A 20,769-nucleotide genomic window follows, 5' to 3' on the forward strand; every position below is an offset into this window, starting at 1 on the left:
GCGGGGCCAGCGAGGACCGAGGCACACGGCCATGGCGCTGGGCAGCCGGCCAAGGCCAGCCCGCAAGGAGGGAGGGCTGGGCAAGGGCTGCCAGGCCCCGGGGGAAGAAACCCTCTGGGCCCGGCCCCTAACGCTGCCCCTGGAGAAAGGGAGAGGCGGAGGAAGCCGACAGATGAGCGGGGAATCTCCCAGGGCAGAGGCCAACGGACAACTTTATTGTGCTGGTGGAGGGGGATCGGGGCCATCACGTGGGGACGGTGCACGGCTGGTCCCGCGTCTGCGTCCGGGCCGGCTGTAAGGGGTTTGGGCCCGACGTTCCAGGCGGGAGCCGTCCCTCCTCCGCACGGGCCCACGGCGGCTGGAGCTGCTGCTGCCCTCGAGCGCTGGGGAGTCCTGGGACGGCCCCGGTGCCGCCTGGCTGGGGGTGCTGGGGCTGCTGCTCTCCGGCACTGGGGAGCCCGGGGACGTCCCCAGCGCTGCCTGGCCGGGGGTGCTGCCCTCAGCCCTTGGTGCTGGCGCGCGGCTCCTCTCCCGGCGTGTTCTGGGCCGGCTGTAGGGCGTCTGGGCACGACGCTGCACCTGGGAGCGGCGTTGCCTGTGCTCGGGCCCAGGTGAGCTGGAGCTGCTGCTGCTGCCCTGAAGCACTTGAGAGTCGGACGGCCCCGATGCCGCCTGGCTACCAGTGCTGGGGCTGCTGCTCTCCGGTGCTGGCGAGCCGTGGGATGACCCCGATCCTGAGCCGCTACCATTGCCAGAGCCAGCGAGCTCTGAGCTGTCAGTGGAGGCTGTAAGGGGAAGCGGGAAGGTCAGGGGCACAGAGGCCACAGTGGAGAGGCCGGAGCGGTGCCCCCAGCCCTCCTGGGGCAGAGAGGCTCTGCCAAGCCCCGCCTGGGCACCCGCTGCCAGGCCTTGCCTGGGCCCTGGCCCCAGCCCAGGGGCATGAAGGTGCTTTGCCTCTTACCGGTGCCCTGGCCAGCACAACTCCCACACTCCCAGCTGGTCTGGCTGTTCCTGACGCTGGAGCAGCGCCGGTGAGTGCGCCTGGCAGCGCAGGAGCTGCACAGCAGCAGTTCCCAGGGCCTGGGGAAGCAAAAGCGTTCACGGCTGTGAGGACAAAGCGACCACAGCACGGGGTTGTGCGGCACAGCTCCTGTTCTCAGTCCTTCTGCTTCCAACTCTTGGCGAGGCAGCGATCCCGTGCAGAGCCCAGGGTGCTGCTTTGCCAACTTACCCCTGTTCCTCTGCGTGCTCCCTGCCTCCAGGACACAGGCACTCACGGGCATCGCAGCGGCTGTTCAGGATCGGTGCTTCAAATGGAGGCCTGTTGCCCTGTGGTAGCAATCTGATGGAGAAAGGGAAATGGCTGAGCCCCTGCTGCCCCGGCATGAGGCCGATGCAGGGCAGCCCTGCTCCTGCCCCCTGCCCGGTTTCCAGCTCCTCCCTGAAGCTGAAGCCCAGGCAGACGGGACAGCGGAGGGGCAGGACTGCAGGGGAGCCCCGGGCACGGCACAGGGCTTGCAGCCTCCTGTGCTGTGAGCCGGCAGGACACCAACCTCACGGGAACTCGGATGCCCATGGTGAGCATGTCCCTGAGAAAGTCATTTCTGTCTCTGCAGTGGGGGCAGCTGAAGGTACTAATAGTGCTGTACCGACCCTGACCCTGCAGTGGAAACAGAAGGAGCAGGAGTCAGGCCCTGGTGCTGCCCAGCTCCTGCCATGTCCCCGGGGCGAGGGAACGGCTCCTACCTGGATGCAGCCCCGGTGGAACCAGGCGTGTTTGCAGGCGGGACACACCAAGGTGTGGAAGGACTTTCTGTCCCCCACAGGCTCCAGGCAGATGAGGCACTCGGTGTCCTCCTCCAGAGCTGCCTCCACCTCCTGCTCTGGGCGGTGCTCCCTGCAGAAGGACCTGGGGGGCAGAGGCAAGGGATGAGTGAGGTGAGAAGCGCTGGGTCCTTCCCCGGTGGGGGCGGGGAGGGGAGAGGAGGTACCTGTATGGGAAAAAGTACTGGGTGATGCATTCACCCTCCATGGCACAGGGCAGGTGGAAGTTGCGGTCGCAGCCCTGCCGGTTGCAGGTGATGGCGGCCCCGCTCTCCCCGCAGACGAAGCATCGCTGGAAAGAGCAGAGCAGCCCCGTCAGCGGCAGCCCCAGGGCCTCCCCAGCCAGCCCCACGCCTCCGGGCAGGGCGCAGGATGTGGCCGCTGCCGGGCCACAGCCCACAGATCCGCCCGGCGCACGAGGCTCCTGGGCTGCAGCCTCTGTGGAGCTGCGGGGAGCAAGGCTTTTGTCCTGGAGCTGCTTGGAGGGGCTGAGATTTCTTTCCTGGCCTCTGGGGTAAGCTCCCCCAAACCTCTCCTGACATAAATCTCCCTGACCTGGTCAGGTCCTCACCTTCCGCGCTGCCCTTTCAACTATATGTTCAATGTTCTCAGTGACACATCTTTGCTGCCCGGATTCCTCATCCCGCCAGTCAAAAAGCACACTGGCAAAAATCTGCAAAAGAGAAGAGAAAAGAAGAGAGGAGTGATGAGGAGAGCGTGGCTGGGAGTGCATGTCAGGGAGCAGGAGGGTGCCCCGGGGGACTCACCATGCAAAAGAAATGCACACAGTACAATTCCCTATTTACTTTCGGCCCACAAAGAAAATGGTCCGCTGCTGCCTGGCCACACAGCACACACTCTGGAGGGAGAGAGCAAATGCCATCAGGAATGAGCAACTCTGTGTGCCGGGGGAAGCATCCCTGAGGGATTGTCCCCAGGGCCCTGCCCCGTCCCCGAGGGGCTGAGGGGCAGGGCTGGGGGCCGTGGCGAGGAAAGGGCAGCGCAGGCACTGCCTCCCCCTGCCACCGCGCTCGGCCCCACGCTGACCCCCCGACAGCCCCTCTGCTGTGCTGTGGGAGGAAACTTTGCTCTCACCCTGCTCCATGGAGTCGGGGGCCTCCTCCTCTCGCCTCTCGGCCATGGCGCACGTCCTCAGCGAGCGTTGGGAGCGTCCCTGTCCCAGCAGCACCGGGGTGTCTCTCCCAGATGCTCCTCGGCTGACTCTGAGGGAGAAGCGGGGCGCGGGTCAGCTCTCAGCACAGCCCCGGCGCCCCGAGGTGTGGGACCCCCCACTCCTCCCTCTGCAGCCCCCGACCAGCCCCATCCCTCCCCTGCCCTCTCCTCACCTCCCAGGTCGCACTGACGCACGGCTGGAGCCCAGCGACCCTTGTTACAGGCCTGTTGCCGTGGGGCACAGCGGCCATTGTGACATCAGGACCCCCATACATGGGCAGGATCAGCTCTGGCGGTCACCGTAGAACGGTGACATCAGCACCCCCACGTGCGGGCGCTGACCCGCCCAGCCCGAGCGGACTCCTGACAGCAGGGCTGGGCTGCAGACGTGGCTGCAGGTGCTGCGGGGAGACGCTGGGTGTCCGGGGGCTGACCTGGCTGCTTTGGTGGTTTGAGGGCGCTGTACTCTCTGCGCCCGCTGCTCAGAAGGTGTTTTCTGTCGGCAGGGCTGGGGGCCCATCGCTCTGTGTTCTCAGAGGTGAGCCCACAGGAGTCCCTCGCTGGGCCTGGCTGCAGAGAGCTCTGTGGTACTTGACAGGGTTTGACATTTCCCAGACAACGCCCAAACCTGCCAGCTGGCGCTGTTTGACACTCTCCTCTGTAAGAGCCTCCCAGCGGGGATGCCTCTCAACTCTGGCTTTCCCTTCAAGGAATTGTTACCAAAAGCTGCTGTATCTTTGCCACTTGCCAGATGCCACCAATGAATCTCGACTTGTGTTGTTTTGGGCTTTTACGTGTTGCCTTTAATTAGGATGTGTGCTCTTCTGCCCAGGGGCTGGTGGGCAGCTCTCTGGTGACCAAACCCCGGAGAAAACAAGGGCGTTGACTGTAGGACCTCTGGTACTGGAAGGAACAATCCTTTAGCCCAGGTGTCTTGGGACGTGTCTTGTGGGAGGGGGATACCAGGCCTCCAAACCCAGCAGTTTCTGTCAGCTCATTCTTTGGTCTGTTTTGCTTCTGGCCCTTAACCTGCAGCAGCAGTTTGGGGCTGCACAGAGGTTCAGGGCAGGGTCACCTCTTCCTCCAGGACAGGATCTGCGGATTCAGCTCAGTATTTTAAGCAAGATGGAGCCAAATAAATCTTCCTTCTAGCAAGAGCTGGTACCCAGGGTGGATGAGCAGTTCATTCACAGCTCCTTCAACACTGAAGGAAGTTCCATTTGTCTATTTAAAATCCCTTTCTTGACCACTGTTTAGCATCCTGGTTAAAATTCCTCCGGCACCTTGGATCCGTGTATGGGGATTTAAAAGTGCTCCAGATGAAGCAGGCAAATGAGTCGAACGGCATTTAGTTAATTCCCTGGCTGTCGATAATGCAGCCCACCCTGTGCTGAAGACACCTGGGGCTCGTCTGCTGTTCCTAGTGGAGGTGTCGGGCCCGTTCTCAGAGATGTCCCCGCTCTGTCAGGGACGGCTTTACTGACCAGAGGGCAGGAGGCACTTTGGGAGTGGCCCCTTCGGATGGAGGCTGGAGAGCTCTGCTCTTCTGGCCTGGCCGTCAGGCCGTGGCTTTCACAGTGCTCCCGTCTCTCAGCTCAGCTCTGCTTTCTGTCCTTAGGACACAGCTTTGATTTGCCAGGGCTGAGTCCATCGGGACGTCCCCTACTGCCCACCTGCACGAGACACCCCCCTCTAGCAAGGGACAGGACAACCTCACACATACAGAAAGCGAAACCTCCCGCTAATTACTCCATGGGAATGAGCCGGCAGAGCTTTTTGTCCGGATGGCGCCCGTGCTGCCGTCAGCGTCAGGAGCCCAGCGCTTCCAGCACGGCATCTTCCTCCCCGTTCCCCCTGCCCTGGGCAGATCTCTGCCTCAGACCTGGCCCTGCTGTTTCATGAGCGGTGCCCTCTGGGCGCGGTTATCGAGTGTTAGGACAGACTGTGGGTGTTGCGCTGTGTTACACAGCCGTGGTTGTGTCAGTCAGACGTGGACGAGTCCCAAGTGCAGATGTGCGGTGACAAGTGCCCGTTATTTGGCCCCGACTCCAGGAGAACCGAACCCCTTCAGCCTTCTCAGTCTGGGTGGCGATGAGCGATGGAGAGCAGCTGCAGACTGTCAAGGGGTCGGCGACAGGAGGATCCTTTGCTCTGCTCCCCCCATTACCCTGCTCTGCTGGCAAGCGTGCGTGCGGGGGTGCGGGTGGCTGCATCCCGCGTGCGTGTGTGCTGCAGCGTGTGCACGCGCTGCCTGTGAGCGTGGGGGGTGGGGGTGTGTGTGTGTGTGTGTGCACGTGCCCCAGAGCTGTCTGCGTGTCACATCCGTTTTCCTGTCCCCTCTCTGCCCCGATGTGCCAGTCTCCTCCGTGCCGGGTGGCTCTGAGCACCTTCCTCTGCGACCAGGCCGGGGTCAGCCCTTTGGAGGGACTCTTTCCCTTTGTGCCCGACGTGGCTGCCTGCAGCCTCACCCTGCAGGTGCCAGGCATGGAAGTCCTTGCCTTGCACAGGAGACTGAACTGGCCTGCAGCGTGGCGAGCTGGGAAACTCGGCAACTTTATTTCAACCACTAAGTCAGGCTGAGCGTTTGTGTGCGCTCAGAGGAGCGTGGGCAGGACGGAGCAGGCCTTTGACACGGAGGCTGCCTTTGGGTCCGCAGGCAGGGAGTGTCCCAGCAGGAGATGGCCCTGGTCCGCTGCCGCCTGCGCTGGATCCTCTTCCTCCTGCTGCTCAAGCCTTTGTTCCCTTTAGGATCTGCAGGAGCCCCTGCAGCCGGGTAAAGAATTGCAGCAGCTGCTGGAGGCGAAAGGGGCAGGAGCTAAACCAGCCCGACTGTGCTGGTGTTGGGCTGGGCCTCTGAAGAGGGGTTGAGGCGCTGAGAGAAGGACTCCATGGCCGTGACGTTGGAGCCGCCCTTGGTGTCCAGTACAGTCCCATCTGTTCCAGGATCCACTCGTAGTAGTGCTGAGTGGAGGTGTAGATTCCGGGCCGTTTTGCTCTCGCGCAGCCTCTCCCCCAGCTGGTCACCCCAGCGAGCCAGAAGTAGTCAGCACTCCTGTCTTTGCAGACGAGAGGACCGCCGCTGTCCCCCTGCGACGGAGGAAAGAGGGTCACGGTGGTGTCGGGTGGCCGCTGGCAGCACTGGGGCCGGCTCCTTCTCTCTGCCAGCACCCCCAGAGCTGTGTCCGCGGCACAGAGGCGCTGCTCAGGTGCTGGGGCCGACAGGACCTTGTCTGGGAGGGGGTGGTGGGCCCGTGGGGTAGGGCTGGCGCTCATCTCTGCACAGCGACGCTGGCCGGGTGCAAGAGGGATGTTCCAGGGCTGGGAGCCGGACCTCGGGGCTGCCAGGAGCGCTGGGTGGGCTTTCTGGGCAGAGTCCCGGGCCTCTGGGGCAAGTGGGGCCCTGGGCAAGGACCTGCAGCCGGGGAAGGGGAGCCCCAGCAGCGGTGGGGACCCAGCGGTGGTGGGAGGGCGACTGGCCAGGCACAGCCCGTGCCGGGGGGTGTCTGGGCGGCTCTAGGGGGCTGCCGGTGCCGCTGGGCGCTGCCTTGTCGCAGGCTCCTACCTGGCAGGTGTCGATGCCGCCCTGCGGGGAGCCAGCGCACAGGACTGAGGCAGCCACTCCGACACGGACCATCTTTCACCAGACCTGACACCCTGAAGCATCCCCGGGGTTTCCCATTAGATACCAAACCTGGGAAATTCCTCTAACACATCCGTGACCAACAAACAAAAACCTCCTCACTTGGGAGAGCTGCAGCAGGATCCCAGCACCGAGCTGCCGTTGTGGACTGGCACTACAGCTTCTGCTCTGCCCAGCATCTGTACAGACGGGTGCAGCATTTACCTACAGGGAGAACCGTGACAATGGAAGAGACAGCTCCTGTGCACACACATCATACCGGGAAAAAAAGGCTTCGAGGCTGATGCCAAATCAGACTGCGAATATTCAGCCTCTGGCTAGAAGCTACACAAAAGCAAACTGCTTTGGGGAACATCAACAATATCCATGACTTTCTCACCCTCTTCATCACCCATCTGAGAGGCAAGAATCTCCTAAAGCCTCTTTCACAGGCACAGCCCTGAAACCCCCCCACTGCTTCTCTCCGAGTGTGCAAACAGAATATGGAAAGTACAACTCTGAACTCTGTGTGGGCAGTTTCTGAAATGAGACAAGTCATTTTAATGAAGAGAGACCTTTTGCCTTGCACCCGGCAGCTGGCAGGGCTGTGGGCCCAGCATCCCAGAGCAGAGAGCGGGAATGGATGCAGGAACACCCCTCCTTCTGCTGCTTCTTGGGAGAACTACAGTTCAGACACTGGACCCAATACTGACAGAACAGGTCTCTTCACCTCAGTCTTCTCTATGGTCAGGTTAGTTCAGCGTGTTCAGTGAGTTAGGTGTGAAGTAGAAGCTCTGCACAGACACTGACCTTTGTGCAGAAAGCCAGAGGAGCAGCCGGGCTCTGCAGAGGGGCTGGGCTCCAGCACACCCCTGCTCACCCCCCACATCTCTCCCAGTACCTCCCAGCTGGGAAACACTGTCCCACAGCCAGAAGGCAAGAGCCCGCCTGGGCCAGCTCTCGCCCTCGGGCTTCATGCCGGTTCCTGAGCAGCACCTCTCGGCTCTGGTGACCGGCACCCTCTGCAGCACCGCTCCGAGGTGTTTCGTCAGGCTGAACCCCCCAAATCCCCACAGAGAGCAGAGAATATGAAATGTGTCACTTCTTTCCCACCTGAAGTAAAAATAAAGGGCTAAAATTCCCTTTCCCTGGGGAAACCTGACAGGTAAACCCCGCAGACACCACAGACCCCTACAGAGAGCAAAACCCCCCGAGTTCAAGGGAAAAGGACAGCACAGTCACACAGCAGAACGTCTGCACAGCCCCAGCTGTGACAGAAAACCTCTTTTTTTGAAAACAAATTCAGAACCATGAAGAAGTTTGGGTTTTTAGAGCAAAGCTTTCCCCTTCCCCAGTGACTTGTGGAAAAAACTAACTCTCCAACTGTGAAGTTGTAAAGTAGGTATGTTTATTCAGCGCCGGGCGCATGGGGGATCGCTCCTCCACAAGCATGTGCGCCCCTTGCAGCTCTCGTCCTGCTTATATATTACATAATAATGCATATTCATAGAATGCTTATACATAAACATAATATTTCCCTGCCTCCCCTCGCTTCTCATGGTAATTAGGTCTCCTCCTCTTGCGTCTGCACGTTGAGCTCCTTTGGTTGTTGCAAATTCCTGGGCGGGGGTCGTACAGATGAAGTATCTCCTCTTCCTCGCTGATGAACTCTTTACCCTATCCTTGTGCGCAGCCTCAGTTGTTCCCTGGCTCCTAGCTAAACCGCAAGGCCAATTAGTGTTAGGATTTGAGGTGATCTATTGCTGATTTGTACTACTTCAAGGACAATAGGAAGCTCCTGTTTGAGCCAGAAGATAATATCTTAGCAACACTGTCAGCCCCTGGTATGTCTTCGCGCATAGCCCCCTCATCTTGGCGCAAGCTCCTCAGTCCTGCGCCGTCTAACTCAAATTGTTTAAATTCCCTATCTCATTCCCCCCTTTTCTTCCTACTTAGTAAATTCTTTTACTACTCAAGCCATCTTACAGCTCACTTTTGTAACTAAGTTGTGTTAGTCTACATTACTTTTTTGAAACTCGGGTTATATTTTATCTGTTGTGTGCATTTGCTGCCTTGATGCTTTGCCCTGTATCATTCCTTGCTTTGTTCAGTTAATCCAACATGTTGTATCCAACGTGCAATTTACATCTACTGCCTCACCTGATGGTGTAAAACAGATTCGTGCTGTTCGCCAATCAAAGTCTACTGCTGTATTAATCATTTCAACCTTATATACACATGTATCCTTGTTTATATTTAGGCTAGGTGCTTTTAGGCCTAAACACCACATGCGCGTTGGGCTGGGGGCGTGGAAATCCTTTTTCTTGCTGCGTATTTGGACTTCCATTTTGGAGCTTTGCAATCTATCGCAACCATGGATATGGATTGCATTTCTGCGCTAGCTTTAATTCTTGTTTTATCGGCTATTGCCTTATTTGTTATTGTAATGTTTCTTTTTTGTCGGTGTGAATGTCAGTTTTGTAAGTTATCTTCACGTTCTTCTGCAGCTTCACCTGAATCTCCTGAGCAGCAACCACCGCAATCCTCTGTTGGTTCTCCTGCATCTCCTCCTCAGCTATCGTCCTCTTCTGCCGCTGTTTTTACTGCTACTATCCCTGAACCTCAACCATCGTGTTCTTTTGTTGACTTTCCGGAATCTCAGGTTTAGTTTATAAGATGTTTTTGTTCTATAAAGTTAGAAATAGTAGTATTGCTTACTTGTTTTGGTTGAAAATCAAAATAGAATTTTCTAGGCTCACATGACGCAGGCGCTTTGGGATAGAAAAGGGGGGGTGCGGAGAGCCTTTTTCCCACTGCGCATGCTGATCCCGACCCCAGCGGACCGGAGCAGCCGACCGCGTGGATCTGCAGGGCCATAATCAGTTTGTGATATCTTTTGTTAAAAAAATGGATCGCCTTTTGGCACTAATTTTGATTCATGTTGTCTTTTTTTCTCTATTGGCTATTATCTTACTTATCATTATTATACTTTTGTTTTGTCCTGGAATTTGTTGTTCTTGTAGAATATCACTGCGTCCCTCTACTGATTCGTTGGAGCTTCAAACTTAGTTTATAAAATGCTTAGGCTTTGTAAAGTTGATTAGTTTTAAACATGTTATATTTGTTAGATAAAAATGTTCAAGTATTGTTAAAAATATATGTTTGTTAGATAAAAATACTAAAAATGTTTATTGTTGTTAAAAATAGTGTTAAAAATATTGTTACAAATATATACTTGTTAAACTAAGATGTTTTGTAGTAGTTAAGAATAATGTTAAAAATATATATTTGTTAGTTACGGTATTGCACTTTTCCTAGCTTTTCTCTTTCTCTTTCTGTACTGTTATCTTTCACACCACCACGACGGCAGCAATGTTGCGCCATGGAGCGGTGTAAAGACTTTTGGTTTGTCTCAGCATTGCTGCCTCCATGAATACCACTTCCTGGCTACAGCATCTTGTTGTTGTGGAGGAGTGCGTTTAGGAGGCGACAAACAGTCCCTGGCAAAACCACGACATCCACCAAAGGCGAAAAACAGCAGCAGCCTTACCAGCACCCACCGAGCTGCACCTGCGCGCGAGCCAGGTGGAGGGGAAGCCACGGCGAGGCTGAAGACGCCGCAGATCGGCCCCTCACCAGCACGACCACCATGGACACCTGGGCACGCGCGTATGGAGGACCACGGGGCGGCACATAGAACAACGAGCCCCGTGGAAATGGGCGGACAGATCGTGGGGACGGGGACTATAAAAGGACAGACTGCGTACTCCTCTCAGAGGGAGAAACTAAAGCAGAAGATTGTTAGAGGATGCTGTTTGGTGGAGACTAACACGGAGCCAGGAACGTGGAGCATCATCGGGCCGCCAGAACATCGCGGGATCCCTGGTCGTGGTGGTGGTAATTAGTTGCGCCTCTACCGTGTTCTTGCTTAGGGATTCCGACCTTTTCCTTCTTTCCTCTCTGTTCTATGGCTCTGATCAATTGTTATAGAGAATAAAGTTTCTAAGGTTATACAGCATCTGACCTCATTCGTGTCTTAATCTCGCTTTTGGCTTGGTTCGTATTCGTAAAAGAGCTATATGGAGAGATAGAGACCAAGCCAAATTAGTCTCCTATAACTAATTCAGTGTTAGTAGAATCTACCCCAGTCTTTTAAAACTCGGATTATGGTATAAAGCTTCATGCATAATTTGCAGGCGTTTTGTAAGTCTCCAGTTCCATAGATATATAGCTGCAGTAAGAATTAACAAAATTACTACAGATATCAAAAGAACTACTACTGGGTGAAGGACTGTGTTAAAAATTCCGGTTGCCGTTGGTGACCATCCAAGGAGGATGTCCCACCAATGATGTTCTACTACCTTTCGTACTTTCGTCAAAATCTTGTGAATTTGTTCCGTATCATGTCTTACTTTCTATTCTAGAGGAAGTGAAACAAAAAGGGAAGGAGATGCTAATAGTAGTAAGTCTTGGTGCTGTAGCATCTCCTTCACTCTTTCCAAGTTCATTCCTATGGGGGTAGAGCCTATTCTTTGAAACAAGGTGTCTTCCGTTTCTATCACTTGGGAGCTCAGTACGGGGATAACATAGTTAAAGTCACACCCTTCAGTTTTAGTGAAATTATATGATTTTTCTGGGCGTGATTCCAAGGCCAGTCTTTAGGTTCCTGGGCACAGGCAAGAAGGATAATTCTAAACCATATTAACAGTTCCAACTCACGGCTGATCAGGTTGATCAGGTCTCAATCCAAAAGTTTTTGTTTGAATCTGAGTTTTAATGGTCCAGCTTCAGTCACCTCCCAGCGCTGTTTAGGAGCCTTCTTGACCCTAGTATGATGTATCCATGACGTGTGTTCTTTAATTTTCACTGCAGTAAAGGTCGTAAGCAGCACCTGGAACGGCCCCTCCCATTGTGGTTCCAGCGTTTTTTTCTGTAAGAGACTTAACATACACACAGTCTCCAGGCTGTATATCATGTACCGGTCCGTCTAACCCTCTACCCCGAGTTCCGAATACATGTTTCCCAATTTTGTTAAGCTGTTTGCTTAATGCTATCATGTATGAAGTCATAGTTTCCTCCCCAATTTGCACTGACATTCCCTTTTGCACTGCGTAAGGTCTGCCATATAACATCTCAAAAGGACTCAACCCTTCCTTGGCCCTCGGTTTTGCTCGTATGCGCAAGAGTGCCAATGGGAGAGCCTGGGGCCAGGTCAGGTTTGATTCCTGACTGAGTTTTACTATTTGCTGTTACTTCTCTTTGTTCTTTCCCTAGCTTTATTGTAACCAGCGGATCCGCTAGGGTGGATTCCCCAGGTCCCCGTCATTGTTCGTTTAAATTGGCTAGCATCTGCTGCTTGCGGCGGGTTCCTCCTTTCCCTTTATTTTTCCATCTCCCTGGACATTCGCTTTTCCAATGTCCAAATTCTCTACATATGGCACATTGATTTCTTTTGAGTGGGGGCAGTTCCGGTCTCTTCTGCTCCCCTTCCTTGATCACTGCAAGCATTTTCTTATGCCCTTTCTTGTAGTCCTCCTCCCTATTCCGAAATACTCTCCATGCCTCTTCCAATAGTGTCTCTAAGTTCCTCCCCCGGGAGGAGGTACTTTCTGAAGTTTTCTCCTAATATCCCGTGTGGCTTGCCCTAGGAACAGAGAAACGAGATGTTGTATCCCTGCCGCTGAGCTCGGGTCTAAGGTGGTGTTACAGCGCATTGTATCTCTCAGCCGATCCAGGAACTCTGATGGGGACTCGGATGGACCTTGTTTAATTTCATAGAGTGTGGCCCAATTTATTGTTTTAGGGATAGCCCTCTCCATTCCCTTTGCAATCCACTCTCGGTATGCTCTTAATCTTTCCACATGTGCAGACCGATTGGGATCCCATTTCAGGTCATCTTGTAAGGGGAGGAACTCCTTATAGTCCCCCCCAGTAGCTCTATAGTGATCCTCAGCCAAATTTTGTGCTGTTTTTAAAACCAGCTGTTTTTCGGTCTCAGTTAAGTGATCCAGTAGCAGCTGCATGTCTTCCCAGTCAGGGTTGTGTTGCCTCATAACGAACCGAAAATGCCTAGTCACACTCTCAGGGTCATTTCGGTAGTTTTTAGCTTTCTTTTCCCATATCTCTAAATCAGAGGTAGAAAACGGCACTTTAACCAACATAGTGCCCTGGGGTCCCACCGCCTCTCTGAGGGGTGCTTGGAGAGCTTTAGGAGCTCTTCCCCGCGTCCGGGAGGAGATTGGGCTATCTGGAGAAATGGGCTGTTCCTCCGAGTCCTCGTCCTGTTCCCGGGACTGAGGAGGGGGTTTGAATAGGTCCTCCGAGCTCTGCTCTTTCGCCCTTCTAGTCTCATCCGTTCTAGTACACCTCTGTCCGATGCTGCATGATGAGCAGCACCTTTTTAGTTCTCCTTTCATTTCTCCCTTATAATCCTTTTCCAGTGCAAGCACTAAAGGGTCTTGTGGTGGGACTAATCCACAATCCCTCTGCCACTCCGGGTGATTCCGGAGGGTGAAAAACATATCTGCGTAGGACACCTCGTCCCACTTCCCCTCTCTCCGTAAAAATAACATTAATTGTAGTAACGTATGGTAGTCTAAGGTCCCATTCAGTGGCCATTTAGCCCCCTCTTCCAGTTTGTAAAGTGGCCACCGCTGATTACAATATTTAATCAGAATTTTCTTACTTTCTGTGCTTCCCCTCCCCGCTATGTCTTTCCAGTGCGTGAGTATGCAATCCAATGGGCTTTTCTTTACAATTCTTCCCTGCTTATTCCCCATTATTATTTCTTCTCAAAATCCTTTCTTTCCACTTATAGCAGTTTCTACACTGTCTTTTAACCTTCTCCCACTCTTCCTCCTTTACTTCCCAAAGTTCCGGTATCTTATGACTTCTTCCACACACAAATTTAATAATTATCGACTCCTGTCTTTCGACCGAGAGGTCTAACGACACCTCTTCTTCCCGGCACTCTGCACACCTCGACCTCCTCTTATCAGACGCACAGTACCACTTACATGGACAGTCTACGCACTCTGCTAATACCCATGCGTGGTGAGGATTCCCCTTACCGGGGGCAGGAATACAAAGAAAGCAGGGGATTCTCCCACGGACCCGGGGGGTATAATCGACTGGTTGTTCCCGGTCTAATGCTACCAGCTGCCCAGAAGGAGTTGCATACAGCCCTTCTAGCAGGTATAAATCATTTCCCCGTGCCAACCATTCATTGCTTCTACGCAAATAATCACTAGATTCCAACCCAAACCAACGGAGAAGGGATCCGCTTTCCCGGTTCATGCGATGTTTTCACAAAACATTCAAAGACAGTGCATTACTTAAACAGATAGAAACTTCTCATTTGTTTTGCAGCGGCTGCGTCTCACTCACGCCCTGCAGGCACACAGACACACAGCAGCGGCTGCTCTCACTCTTAAAGGGCCCGTCACACCTTCCACTCACACCACAAAATAAAACAACAACTAGGTCCGTGTAGCGTATACCATAAACCATTAACAATTTGCCGTAAGTTCAAAACCAGTATATCCACAAGTAGTGCACTATACAATAACAGCCTGGAAAAATAGAGTAAGATCTGACAGGTGACGGTAATTGGTAATTACCAGAGCCCTGCCCAAATGCAACTGCCTCTTATATACCAGTCATTGGTAGCTTGACCCAAAAGACCTTACACCTTTCCCTTGGCTTTCCAAAACCAGAACCAAATGGGTACCCCCTCCTTGGGACTAGGCTGTGTGCCAGACGTCTCTGCGCATCTTACCAGCAGCCCGTTACCCTTTAAACATACCTTTGTCCGCGATTTAGATGGTCCTTGTCTGCTCCCGCAGTGGACAGCTGGGAGCGGAGTTCCTCCGAGAAAAGCTTGGGGTGCACCTAGGACGTCCACCCTCCAGCAGTGTCCCGGCAGCCGAGTAGAGAAGGTCCCATCTGGGGTGCCAAGACGTCTTACGGAGATAAGATTCTACAACCGTGAAGTTGTAAAGTAGGTATGTTTATTCAGCGCCGGGCGCATGGGGGATCGCTCCTCCACAAACATTTGCACCCCTTGCAGCTCTCATCCTGCTTACATATTACAAAATAATGCATATCCATAGAATGCTTATACATAAACATAATATTTCCCCGCCTCCCCTCGCTTCTCATGGTAATTAGGTCTCCTCCTCTTGCGTCTGCACGTTGAGCTCCTTTGGTGGTTGCAAATTACTGGACGGGGGTCGTACAGATGAAGTATCTCCTCTTCCTCGCTGATGAACTCTTTACCCTATCCTTGTGCGCAGCCTCAGTTGTTCCCTGGCTCCTAGCTAAACCGCAAGGCCAATTAGTGTTAGGATTTGAGGTGATCTATTGCTGATTTGTACTACTTCAAGGACAATAGGAAGCTTCTGTTTGAGCCAGAAGATAATATCTTAGCAACACTGTCAGCCCCTGGTATGTCTTCGCGCATAGCCCCCTCATCTTGGCGCAAGCTCCTCAGTCCTGCGCCATCTAACTAAAATTGTTTAAATTCCCTATCTCACCCAGTGCTGGAAGGGGAAGGGGCTTCCTCATGGCATCTGTGGCTGAGACAGCAGCCAGAGCCAAGGGCCGAAAGAGCCCATCTCCTGTTGGGGGATTTTCAGACTTCATCCCTCGACCGTCTCCACCACAGGCTGTCCCACCATGTCCCACACCTGCACCTCTTTCTCTGCAGGCTGGAGACATCCACCCGGCTAGCACACCCTGCTCTCGGCTCAGCATCTTCCCTCCTTTACTGAGATCTCTCCGTCCTCCCTGGCTGCTCCTGCAAACACAAAGCCTGGGGCTGCTCCAGTCTCCCTCTGGGTGACTCGCCACACCACAGCACTGCCCTTCGACTGATATTGCTGTGTGCGCAGTCTGGGCCACTCCAGCTGCACTGTGTGGCATCACTTCCTTCTCATGCTGTATCTTACTACAAATAAAATCTCCATCATCTCTGAAATCCCCCCTCGGTCACTCTCAGGCTACTCCTGTGTTGCCTGGAGCCTCCACACCGATGGGCCTAAGAACTCCAGATCCCTCAGCCACCCCTACCTCACCAGGCTGCACAAGTCCGGACATGTCTGGGCTGGGGGGGACCTCAAGAAGGTGGGGGGACACAGACAAGCTGGAAGATGCCCCGGGGCGATGGCCCCTCCCAGAACACCACTAAGGGGCCCTCAGCACCATTCCTGGCACAGCCAGAGAAGAGCCTGATGCTGCCAGCTGGACTGGAAGGCCCCAGCAGCCCAGCCCTGCCGGACGGCCAGGCAGCGTAGACTGGGGCAGACTCTGAGCTCTTCTTGGTGCTGCAAGGCACAGGCAACACTGTCTGCGAACATGGGAAAGCAGGACAAAATGCCAACTCCAGAAGAATATGTGCATGGGGACAGTAGTGAAAGGACCCAGAGGGGATCCCAGAAAAGACCATGTGAGCCAGAGGAACTCGCCAGTTAGCCCAGGAACCACAGACTGGATTTGGAGGTGCCAAAGAGAGGGGTAGGGTGCTGGTGGGGAACTCCCTTTCCCCATGGCTGGGGGGGTCTCACAGCTGCCTCTAGGAGCACTGTGGGGTGCAGGCTGGTGCTACAGAAATGTCCTTGTCCTTCGGTTGGTAACCGGACTGAATGGCCCGAATAGCTCTGGCTGACTGAGTGAGGGGAGGAGTCAGGCGTGTGCTGGGACTGGTCCAGGTCCCTCTGAGCCACACCAGCCAAAGCCAGTCTGCTCTGTGTGTGTGTGTGTCATGTCAAGGGATGGGGAAGGGGGTGCTGGGTGTAAATGTGCTGAACACTGTAGGGCTTGTGAGATTGCTGGTGCCTGAGCAGCTGATAGGCCAAGCGCATGCACATGACTTGTGTCAGAGCTTGTGAGGTCACTTGTGCCTGCTTCCCTTGTAGGCGAGCAGATCACAAGCGGAGGGATGCGTGGTGGTCAGGTCAGAGGTGTCTGAGGAGCTGATAGGCAAGAGGGAGACAAATGCCTTGGGACTGTGCTTGTGATGTCCCCGCTGGCTGAACAGCTGACTGGCCGGGACCAGGTGCACGGCCTCGACAGGGGCATGTGAGGTCACTGGAGGCCGAGTACCTCACCAGTGAGAACATGGCGATGGGTGTACCTGTACTCATGAGGTCACTGGTGCCTGAGTGGCTGACAGGGCAGGAGCAGGCAGCTGGCATTGTACTGGTTTTGGCTGGGATAGAACTAACTTGTATTTAATGAAAGAGTGCGTGAGGACTGTTGGGCTGAGCTGCTGCCTGGGGTCACACCACGACAAATACATGTAGGGTGTTTTGAGGTCACTGTTGCCTGAGCAGCTGACAGGGCAGGAGCAGGCCCACGGCTGTGTCTGTGCTGATGAGGTCACTCACGCCTGAGCAGCTCCTCGGCCTGGAGTAGGCCCACGGCATGTGTAGGTGCTCATCATGTCCCCGCTGCCTGAGCAGCTGACAGGGCAGGGGCAGAGCCAGAGTTTGTGTCGGCGGGTTTGAGGTCATTGGTGTCTGAACGGCCGATAGGCCAGGAGCAGGCCAAGAGCAGGGGCGGATGCTGTGACATCGCCGGGGGCTGAGTAGCAGATAGGCCAGGAGCAGCCCCTGGCTGTGTGTGAGCTTGTGATGTCGCTGGTGCCTGAGCAGCTGACAGGCCAGGATCTGGCCCATCGCTTGTGTGGGTGCTTCCGATGTCACCAAAGGATCTTTAGAGCGTGCCCAGATGTGGCTTTTTGGAAGAACCATGGCCAGCAGAAGTCCCTACGCCGCACACGCGTGTGACAGCGTGACGCACGCGCACCCAGCAGTGGCGGCAGGAGGGTGTGAGGTCACTGTCAGTGTGACTCCTGGGCACACAGTGGTGGCCACAGGAGGGTGTGAGGTCCCGTCACCGATGCCCCCCGTGGCCGTGGGGCTGAGCGCAGAGCGGCCGTGTGCCTCAGAGGGGCGTCGCAGGGGCAGGAGCTGCCCGGCCCCGTGTCTGCGAGGCCGAAGGAGCAGCCCCTGCAGCCCTGGCTGGAGCTGTCCCCGTGGGGTGGCTCGGGGGCACCGCAGGGATGTGCCTGGGCTCGGCGCCAGGAGGAAACCACAGACTTCCTGCCCGGGCTCTGCGGGGGGAGCGCAGGGAGCGCGGCGAGCTCACGTGGGCTGTGGTTTGTGCACCTGCAGGCTGCGGCTCCCGAGCCACCCGTGGGGAATAACGGCCCCTCGGTGACATGCCGAGAGTCAGGGATATGTCTGAGCTGTGTGTCTGCTGCCGGGACAGGGACAGGGCCCAGCTCCAGCTCCAGCTCACTGGCAGGGCCCTTCCCTGGGGCTCTGCAGGGAGGGGCGGGTGAGCCAGCGCTCCGGGGATGGGCTCTGGCCTGGGCTAAGGCCCTTTCCCAGCTGCTGCTCCCAGCACAGAGGGGTCTGAAGCAGGGGCAGGGGCTGGTTCCTTCCCGTCCTGACACAGCCCCCGGGGCAGTCCCAGCCCTGCGGTTCCCATGGCAGGGGCATGGCTGGACACGCGCACCTTGGGCTCCTGGATGTGCCCAGTGTAGGAGATGCTCAGCGCTCCTGGTCCACACAGCAGGCTTCAAGGCATGAAAAACCCATTTCCCCCACTACAACTGACCCTGTCCTGTGACGCCCCACCGCCACCGTGACGTGACACCTGCAGCGGAGCCATCCCTCATATATGGTCATGAATGGCACTGGAGAAGTTCATTGGAGGGCTGGGCTGTGTCGGAGGGGAGATCGCTCCTGATAATGTCTAAAAAGGGGCTGCTGCTGTGATTGGCTCCTCCTGTAGCTGGGCTGGCAGTGCAGAGAGATATTGCCCTCCCGTCATCATTGTCCCCACGAGTCCCCAGGAGCTGTGGCAGGGAGCGTGGCGCAGCAGGGACGTGCGGGCGGGGCAGGAGGCTCAGGATGGGCAGAGAGGGACTCCTGTCCCCTCAGGTGCTGTGGCTGCTCCTCTGGGTACAGCTGTGCAGGGGTAAGTGCCATCTCCCTTGTCCCACAGCCCAGGGCCAGCGGGTACCAGCGTGGTCATCGGGATCTGTCGGGGAATGGGGACTCTTTGCAGGCGCTACTGAGATGAGGGGCGAATGTGCTCAGTCCCTGGGCCCTGTGCCCACCTGGGTGGGAGAGAGCATCATCTCCTTCTCCAGGCTTCTGCTGCTTAGGGCAGCCTGTGCCTGTCTGGATTCACAGACACCCTGTCCTGGGGTTCCTTTTGGGACCCCCTGTTCCCTGTCACTGAGCCTCTGGAGCCGGTGGTGGCCTAGTGGGTGATGGCAGCCCCCAGAGATCCCCCAGGGCACAGCCAATCTCTCGGGTGCCCCGAAGGGTTTGTGTGCTGCTCCCTGACCCCTTGTTCCAGGGGAGCCCTGACCCCACAGGGACAGTTTGTACCCCACTGAGAGAAGGGGACTGGGGCATCTACCATAGAGGGACATCCTGCCGGGGGGCCCGGCCCAGTGCAGGGACTGGGCTGACACCGGGGGTGAGGAGGGGATGTGGGTGCAGGGACCATCCGGATCCTCTCAGTGGGAACAGGGAAAGCCCTGGGCATGGGGGTGGGTTTGGATGGTGCTGGGGCAGGCAGTTTGCATGGGAAGCTGCAGGCCTGGGCACATGGGGCTGTTCAGGGGGTGCTGGGGAGGAGCAGGGGCCCAGTGCAGGGCTGGGCCATGTGCGGGTGGCCATGGGCAGGAGGGAGGTAGCCACTGGGCTGTGAAAAGATGCCTTGTGTGGTGGGATGGCAAATGACCCATCAGGGCTGGAGCTGTCACCCCCAGCCTTGCACAGCCCATGAGGAGAGAAGGGACCCCTGCAGTGCCCTGGGGACAGCCTGGGGGTGAGTGGGCTCCCACCCTGGTACCTCTGACACTACCCGGGCTGGGGCTTCCCTCAGACCCGCAGTGCTGGGGCTTGGTGCTCTCCTGACCCATCTCATGTCGGTGTTTGCAGGAGCTGTGGAGGTGAGGCTGGCGGATGGCGGCAGTCGCTGTGCTGGGAGAGTGGAGGTGAAACACCAGGGCCAGTGGGGGACCGTGTGTGGTCACTACTGGAGCATGAATGATGCAGCAGTGGTTTGTAAGCAGCTGGGCTGTGGGTCTGCTGTTGGAGCTCCTAAATATGGACACTTTGGGCCAGGAACTGGCCCCATTTGGATGGGTGATGTTGGCTGTAAAGGCACCGAATCTGCCCTGTCTGACTGCACACACAAAGGATGGGGTGAACATAACTGTGATCATCGTTTTGATGCTGGAGTGATGTGCTCAGGTAAGGAGACAAGGTATTCCCCACCTCTGGTGCTGGGAGGGTGGAAGGGATCTGTCTCTGTCCTCAGAGAGACCAAGCGGGTGCTGGAGCACAGCACAGTGTGGCCGGTCACGCTGCCAAGCTTGGACTGTCATTGCTGATGTCCCCAGCCCCTGGGGAAAGCCCGGAGGGAGCCTACCCCAGGGTGAACTGACCCTGCCACAGGGCCTCAGCCCCTTCAGTCACTGTCTTGGGCTGCAGATGAACCTTCCATCCCTGCCCCAGTGTGTCCACTGTTGACCACTGCTCTGCACCCATTCTGCCAGTTCCCAGCCAGCAATGCTGAGGGTCCCTGTGCTGGAGAAACCTGGGGGGAACTTTCACAGACACCAGACCTTGGAGGAACAGCATGAGACGGCTGGTCCCCTGGGTCACCCCCCTCCCAGGCACGAGTACCTCGACTGAACCAAAAGGCTTTTCAGAGAGCATGGGCGCTGGCCCTGGGCAGAGGAGCGGGCCGGCACACAGCCCTGCGCCTCCTGTCCCCGGGGCTCGCCTGGGGGATGCGGCACTGTGAGGCCTCGGAGCTTGGCAGCTGCTTGGCTCTGGCTGCTCCCTACTGCATCACCGCGTGCCCAGGCTGGCACGAGGACATCCCTGGGGCCGTGACAGCCCTGCAGGGACAGGGCCCCATGCAGGCAGTGCTGCCCTGCTGCCCAACCCCTCCTGCCTGCCCACAGCTCCCCACACTGCCCCATGAAACAGGGGCTTGGGCAACACTCGCTGACTCTCACCTCTGCCTGCCGTGACCCTCCGAGCCAGTGTGAGCCCAGGGGCGTGTGCCGCTGCCCTGCCCCTCTGCCTGGCTGTCGTGTTGGGACCTGTGCTCTCTGGCAG

The 20,769-nt window shown here is 56.3% G+C and overlaps 1 protein-coding gene across 1 annotated transcript in view; it reads left to right on the forward strand.

Moving 5' to 3' along the window:
- The window catches only part of LOC141972478 (scavenger receptor cysteine-rich type 1 protein M130-like), a 149,782-nt gene that overhangs the window by 120,027 nt on the left and 8,986 nt on the right, over positions 1-20,769 (forward strand). Inside the window, exon 5 of the mRNA XM_074930344.1 lies at positions 19,579-19,991. Coding sequence (XP_074786445.1) covers positions 19,579-19,991 — 413 coding nt within the window. The remainder of the gene's footprint in view (positions 1-19,578; positions 19,992-20,769) is intronic.

Source organism: Athene noctua, chromosome 33, assembly GCF_965140245.1.
Source record: "Athene noctua chromosome 33, bAthNoc1.hap1.1, whole genome shotgun sequence".
Classification (NCBI taxonomy): domain Eukaryota; kingdom Metazoa; phylum Chordata; class Aves; order Strigiformes; family Strigidae; genus Athene; species Athene noctua.